Below are 7,900 nucleotides of genomic sequence, written 5' to 3' on the forward strand. Positions count from 1 at the left end.
AAACCATTTGTGTTGGTTAGTTTCTTTTCTGGCACACAAAGATTTTTTCATGGAATTATTTTGACAAAATCTTGTTAAAAATAAAACAATTTTTTCTTTTCTTGTTTGGGCTTAATTATTCTGTCTGTTTATTTTTGGTTTAAATATTTTTGTTGCTTTTTCTTCCGGTTTAAAAAAATCCAATGAGTTAACGTTTTGTTTTATGCGTCCCCAATTTCCAAGTACGGAATTTATATATTTATTTTATAAGTACAGTATATCAATTTTTGTGATGGTATTGTTTATTTTTCGCCATTAATTATTTCTTAGATTCATGCATTTTGTGAAGCTATGATCTGTCGCTATTTTTTTTATACCCTATGAGTCTTCTATGCGATGACCACAAGTAAAATATGAAGCAAGTCGTACTGTGGCGATAAAACATCATATGTCAAAAAGATTTTTCTGCATAACGCACTGTTACCTGCACTTTTCATTACTGATAAAATATTAGAGTCAGTAAAACGATTATATTGGTTCGTTTTGTTTGGTTTGAAATTGAATAGGCCTAGTTAATGTTTAGTAAAATATAAGTATAGCCTTGGTCAAATTGTTGAATGTTTTTGTTAGTTGATGAATAACAAACAGAACAATTGTCTAATTTTTATACTATGCGCAACCCCGAATATATTGACCCAATGACTGGCACAGACTACAATATGAGTACGGTATATGACGTATACTCTGAAAACAAAACAGACTTATAGGCCTAGCGTTGTACCAGTATTAAAAGAATACAGGTACTCCCGTATCCGTATTCAGCTTATGTTGTGTAGGCTACAGGCTTTGTATTTGCCAGTAGGCTATACGAACAACTAGGACAATAGCCTAGCCCTATACAGGAAAATGGTCTAGTACACAAGTGCACAAACACAGGATGCCTTTGTATACTAGACCCCAGCTACTCAAATTGTGACGTCATCTGGTTATGCATTTGTGTACTAGACCCCAGGAAAGTTTATGATGCGCCGAATTTCTCTGCGCCAATTTTCTGGGACAAAATTGCCGTTTTTGCCTTGTATTCTATGTTACAGATTTGAGCAGTACATTTATTGGCACATTTATCTCGCATACTGAAAGCTAACTTTCCAGTAGGGCAACCTTGGCTGACAAATGTTTATTTATCAAAAAATTGGCGGATATTAATTTTAATTCTCATGATGAGCATTAAACTAGGTCAGAACACTTTCTAATCTTGTCTTCAAGCAACCCATATAAATTTTATGTTTCAAATTAGTGAAAAAAATAATGTAACCATAAAAGCTGAAAAGAATGTTTTTTGAGCAGTTGTAGTATAGAAAGTGTGGTAAAGAAATTCATTTTGTTCTGGTATCATAAACCAGTCAACCAATGCTTTAAACATCTTGTTGAGAAACGTGCAAAGGTTGACTCACCTTTCCACGATGTCACTAACAATGGAGCCTGAAGGATTTTCTGATATCCCTTCTCAAGCCGAAAGTGACGATTATCCAAGTACCAGCAAAACAGACGTTGAAACAGACAAATACGGTTTTACTGGGGGCACACAATACACCGATCCAGAGTGAGACAATTCATTTCTTTGTATCGGTTTTAGTACTTTGTGTATAAAGTACTTTGTCAATTTTCTTAAGTGGAAGTATTGATTCAATGGCTCTACTTAACTTGGCAGAATAGTAAGGATATGTGTGGTATCAACGTGCTATGCCTCAATATTCTGTCACTTCAAGTGGCGTTACATATATATATATATATATACCTATATGTTTGGCTATACCATATTGCAGTTACTGGTATTAAAAAAGAAGTCAGGAGCAGTTGTTTTTAGTGTGCTTTGTGCTGTTAAAGTGGTAATTACAATGTAGTATCATATAATATAGTATTATATAGTATCCTTGCACTTTATCTTGCTTAAAGTGCAAGGATACTGTAAAGCAAGTTTAGATAGACATTTTGTGGAAGTAATTAGCTGATTGATAATAACGATAACAGTAAATGTTCACCCTCCATTACCAGTGGAAGCATTGCACATACCTGGTGAAAAAATGTTTTCGTACATATGACTTCTCAAGTTGAACGATTTCATGTGTTTCCTTTATCAGCCCCTATAAAACTGTTTTGCTTTATTCACTCACAAGCTTGCAATAAAATCTATTATGAACTTTGTTTTTTATATCTTTAACTGAATTTAGCAAATCTTCCGTTAGTATTAATTACACATACTAAATTGGAAGCTCAATATATCACCACTAGTGCGTGTAATCACTGAGCACATTTTTTTTTCATTTTACGTTATACAATTAAATGTAATATGGATTAACTAAATATGTTCTGTTGTTTTTAGTTCTGAAGATATTTCAGCAGCAAAACTCAGAGAACGAGAGAGCAAGTGGCTGCGTATGCTTGATAATTGGAATAAATGGATGTCCAAGAAATTCCCTAAAGTGAGACTTCTTCCTGTTTTAATTTTTATTATAATGTCATTTTAATTTAATCTGTATACTATATAGAAATATCGTACATACTTGCAATGATTTTTTTAACTCTGGAGTCCTGGCAGATAGTTAACAGAAACAATCATGATGTGATGTGGTAATGAATGTTGTGGTTATGGTTTGTCGTTGAATATGTTAAACTTAAGGTTAAACAAAGATGCCGAAAGGGGATTCCATCATCTTTGCGTGGTCGAGCCTGGCAGCTACTATGTGGCAGCAAGCAACTTCACTCACAGCAACCAAAACAATACCAAGTTAGTAAAATCTGAAAAGCTTTGTGGTCAGCTTATTTCTCCTATTAAGGTCATTAAAAGTGTACCTGCCTCACAGAAGCCTATACACATGATTTTTGGTTTAACGCACAAATAACACAATGTGGTGCTTTTATTCTCGCATGGTTTGTTTTGAACAATTAAACTTTTTTCTCAAAAAAGTTTTGTTTAGGAATTACTCAAGAGACAACAAAATATGTTTTTGTTTACCGCAAGGAAATCACATTCCTATAGAAAGCAGTTTATTATTACAACTATAACCACTTAAAAGTATAATATGTAATTGTATAGCCACTTTTACTATACTTTTGAAGATTTAGCTGTGCCAACCATCCTCATTGAAATATATTAATGGAATTATAACAGATGTTTTATGTTTATATAAATTTATGTGAACATTTTTTGCTTTTTGATTCGCTATAATGAGATATATATTTTTCATTAACATAATGTAATTCATCAGGCTGACTCTGTTTTGTAATTGTATGCAAACTAAGTAAGTTTTTAAATAATTTTGAAAGTTTGACCCAAGTAAACATATGTCTAGCTTTTGAAAACCCACCTTTTCATTATTACAGTAGAATTGGATAAATTTTAACTCAGCTCAGAATAACTTGTGACTTTGTGTGATTGATTCTCTTCAGGAATTATTAAACATGGAAGCAACACAGCATGATGTTGAATGTATTGAGAAAGACTTACACAGGCAGTTCCCCTTCCACGAAATGTTTGCCCAGAGAGGGGGAACTGGTCAACAAGACCTCCACGACGTGCTCTATGCTTACTCAAACTATAACCGAGGTGATGGATACTGCCAAGCCCAAGCTCCTGTCGCTGCTGTTTTGCTGATGCATATGCCGGCTGAGGTTTGCACTTATGATGTTGTTTGAAATTTTGTTTGATTGAAAATGAATCATAAAATTATCATTCTTTATGCCATTTATTGTTTATACCAAAGAGTTCTGTTGGTTACATGATATTATTCATTCAAATACCAATTGTGCGAAATAAAACAAATCTTAGTCCATCCTTACATGGTATGCCTTATAATTATTTCCCATTGTTACTTATCATTTTCTAGGAGGCTTTCTGGTGCATGGTTGCCATGTTTGAATATTACATTCCTGGCTATTATAGCCCAGGCTTGGTGAGTATTACATATTCAAAAATGACCACAGGTTATTGAGTGATTAGTTAGTAGTTGTGTTTGATTACACTGAATTTTGCCAAAACTCTGAATTTTGATGTGTACTTTGTCATCTGACGTCTACTCTAGCCACTCGCTGACTGACTTAACTGTATTGTCATAGGAAGTGGTCCAAGTTGATGGGAACATCATGCAAGGTCTATTGAAAAAAGTTGCGCCATACGCCTACAAGCATCTAGAGAAGCACAACGTGTCTCCCATGCTTTACTGCACAGAGTGGTTTATGTGTATTTTTTCTCGAACTCTGCCCTGGCCGTCAGTTCTACGTCTGTGGGACATGTTTTTCTGTGAAGGCAGGTTTTATAAACAAATGATACATTTGTGAAATGATTGAGCAATGGAGTAAAACCTTTTGCAACTATCATTTATGCTGTGCATGCTATTTGGCTTTGAGCATTTAAAGTAGTTTAATACCGTAAAGATTTTGGATGTTCTACAAAATAAAATTTACTGAACCATTTCCTTGCAGGTATTAAAATCATTTTTCGTTGTGGACTTGTGCTGCTTCGTTCTACTATTGGGCAACCACAAACTTTAAAAAAATTGCCGGGCTTATATGAGACCATGGAGCGGTTAAGAGGGATTGACATGGTTATTATGCAGCCCGAACGACTCATGTTTCAAGTAAAGCATCCTGCATTAGTTTAGATGCATGTGTTCATTTTTGCTAATTTTCTTAAACTAAATTGATGTTGGTTTGGAAGAGTCTTTACATTGATTACTTTTTCTACAGTCATTTTTTTTAAATGCACTCACCCCACATAGAATGAAAATTAATTATTTCAATTCTATCAGTTTTGAATTAAATATAGTTTGTGGACTTTCTGGGCACTATTTAGGCACACTGATAGAATCTGGAAGTTTTTTGAATCATGAAATTGTTTTGAGGCCTGTTGGCCCAAGAAAAAGAAATGTTGTAGAAAAACACAAATTTTAATATTTATTTTGTTTTCTATCAAATATGATTTTTAATCAGGCACTTGTTGTAGTAAGTTCTGATTTTAATATCCCTATGTAGGGAAGGAGCTGGTCCAAATACTTTTCAACATATACTTAGTTGGCTAAAATCAACTTGTGGCTTCAATTTATTAGCAACAAAGGTCCATTTTAGTTTGTTTAAGAGTTTCATTCAGGTGCATTCCACCCCAATGATAACAAATAATTCCATGTTGATATCCACTCGACTGATTCATCCTGATTCGATTGAAATTATACGAAATCTTACTTTTTATACCTGGTAGTTTGTCCATTGCATAATATTCTTTCACCTAATCGGCAATTATGACATGGGAGCACTTACCCTTTGACCTTTGCTTTGGCTGTTATTTATTTGTCTGGAGCAATAGCAACAATTCTTTTACACAATGTAAGGATGAATATTTTCTGGATGAACAACGCAGCGAATCTTTATTCTATGTGGTTCATCTTTGGTCATTTTACCCACACTTTAAAAGCACACTCTGTTCACCAGCGTATGCTAATGACAAAGTTTTTGCCTTTACTGTTTTATAGCTGGCCATGCCAGCACATTAGCATGTACACTTGAAATCGTATTTAAAATGCACCTCTGTCGAAACTTCAGCGAAGGGTTGCAATCTTAAAATGACATAATTCAAAAATATATATATTTTTACTGTGTCCAAAACATCAGTTGAGCAGAAAAGAAACTATACCCAATTTAAACATGGTGAAAACTAAAAAATCCTCCGTTCTTCATTTTCTGACTATTTTCTCGTAACATATTTTTCATAAACTCTCAGATCATAAACTTAAAAATCGATGAAGAAGATTTGGAAGCTGAACACAAACGTCAGCAGAAAATTTGGAAGAAGCAGCACCCAAGTGAGGCCAAAGACGTGAAGCGACTCTTCAGATATACACCAACCCACTCCAGAAGCAGAAGTGTGAGTCAGCCAAGCGCTATAAAAACCAAAAAGGTACAATCATCTGAAATTAAGTTTTATTTTGGTTTTAGAAATTTCATGTGAAGTTATAGGAAAAAACAAGCTGTTTTTATTCGACGAAATTTCAATCGTGTGTTTTATTTTTTTGCCAGAAACTCAACACTGTGAGTGTAAATACACCTGAAATGTTACAGCAAGCGGCAGAATATGAAAAAAACACTTTAAGGCCCAAAAAGTCTCCACCAAAGGCCCAACAGAATGGACCGGTTCAGTTAACGGAATTTAAAAAATATTCAGATGACAATCATTTGCTTTACACTGCAAACGGGTCCGTTAAAGGCAAACAATCACAGGATAGAAACGCGGCAAAATCATTGCCAGAAATCCACTTGAATGAATCAGATAACGCTTCACCCAGCTCAAGAGCAGGGGCACAAGTTAAGACCAAAGGTTCAGCTTTGTGATGATTTACTGAGGTCCTTGCATTAACGTTTCTGTCGTCGTCGACATTATTTATCAAAATCTTTGAATCAATAAAACAACTACTGAACTAGTTAACTAACTTTTAAACCATGTAAACCACATTGCATGCAATTGTTTTATCAACCAGTTCATTGGTGTAATCACAGAAGTTTTTTGTAGTTACAGATGTAGTTTCATGCAGGTTGTATTTCTTTGTTGCAATTGAAGCCGTTTGCAAATTTTTTTCTTCGAGAATGAATGCTGGTTTTTTGTAACAGATTGCGTGAGTTTCTAATGCAGTAAATGATTTCAATAGTCGTTACTAGTGCAGTGTTCATTGACAATCCACCAGCATCAAGTGAAAATGTTCTGTTGATTAGATAGATTTGCTTTGCACGAAAAGAATATAAATACACCCTTATATATTATCAAGTTAGAAATTTAAATCGACTAGCCTAATATACTTCCTATCAATGATTGCTGGAATTGTGTTGTACAATTGATATGCTGTTTTAGTATAGTTAGAAAAGTAAAAATTACTTTTTATGAAATTTATTTCTTTTTGTATATCGTCTTAAATGCTGTTACTGTGATTTTTCTGTTAAGGCAAAAGTAATTTTCTGTATATTTGTAGTCACTGTTCATCCAATTCTTATCAGTATAGTGCTTGCACACCGCATAATTAATATCGTATTTTTGGTCATGTTTTCTTTTAATCATTTGAGTCATCAGTTTTTCATAATTTAATTGTGTCATTACTCCTCAATGGTTATAAATAGGAAGATTGCTAAATAACTTCCTATTCAAGATTAACCTTCACACGCTTGGTGTTTATAAATGACCTATTTTAGCAAAGTTCCAAAGTTTCAGTGAAGCTTTTAACTTTGAATCGTTTTTTGTTGTTTCCTTGTATGTAGAATACGTATATTCCTCATGTTTTATTCATTTAGAAAATTTCATAAGTTAATGTAAATACCGAGAAATAATCTTCCTGATATATCTACACGTAATTACTTATATATCGTTTCAATCTTTTTTCCACTTTCAAAACTAACTTAGTTATGACCAACCTTCAGGTGCAATAAATTGACTCCATATATTGGTGCCTTGGAGAGCTTTGTGTTTGGGATTGATTATATCGCCAAAATATGATATGAAAATAAAACATATTAATCGTGTCAGGATTGTTTGAGCTGATTGTCTTTGCTACCATACTTCTTTTCTGCGTTTGAAATGCTAGAATATCTTGGCAATGGTTTCAGTTTTAAATCTATTTGCTGATTGGAAAGACGGTTAAAATTATGTCATAGAAGTGTTAAATTTCTGCGATTCTACTCTTACTTCACCACGGCAAAGTTAAGGCAACTTTAGAACGATATTCCTTTATCAAGAATATTTTTATTTGTCATTTTTGTCAAACTGCTGATGAAATTCTCAGACCGAATAACAAATTCCCCTGTTATGAGGTCACGCATGATAGATCACGTGCTTACCATTGGCCAGATTTTTAATTTAGTTAACATGGCAAAGACAAATTAAAAA

The 7,900-nt window shown here is 33.7% G+C and overlaps 1 protein-coding gene across 1 annotated transcript; it reads left to right on the top strand.

Moving 5' to 3' along the window:
• Nucleotides 1-750: 750 nt before the first annotated feature.
• LOC143462712 (TBC1 domain family member whacked-like) lies at nucleotides 751-7,536 on the top strand. Its single transcript, XM_076960964.1, has 9 exons — nucleotides 751-1,582; nucleotides 2,363-2,462; nucleotides 2,660-2,767; nucleotides 3,430-3,651; nucleotides 3,867-3,932; nucleotides 4,096-4,285; nucleotides 4,462-4,616; nucleotides 5,753-5,929; nucleotides 6,049-7,536. Exons 1-9 carry the CDS (start codon nucleotides 1,443-1,445, stop codon nucleotides 6,358-6,360), a joined length of 1,470 nt encoding a protein of 489 aa, XP_076817079.1. The 5' UTR covers nucleotides 751-1,442; the 3' UTR covers nucleotides 6,361-7,536.
• The last annotated feature ends 364 nt before the right edge of the window (nucleotides 7,537-7,900 follow it).

The sequence above is a fragment of the Clavelina lepadiformis genome, chromosome 6, assembly GCF_947623445.1.
Source record: "Clavelina lepadiformis chromosome 6, kaClaLepa1.1, whole genome shotgun sequence".
Classification (NCBI taxonomy): Eukaryota; Metazoa; Chordata; class Ascidiacea; order Aplousobranchia; family Clavelinidae; genus Clavelina; species Clavelina lepadiformis.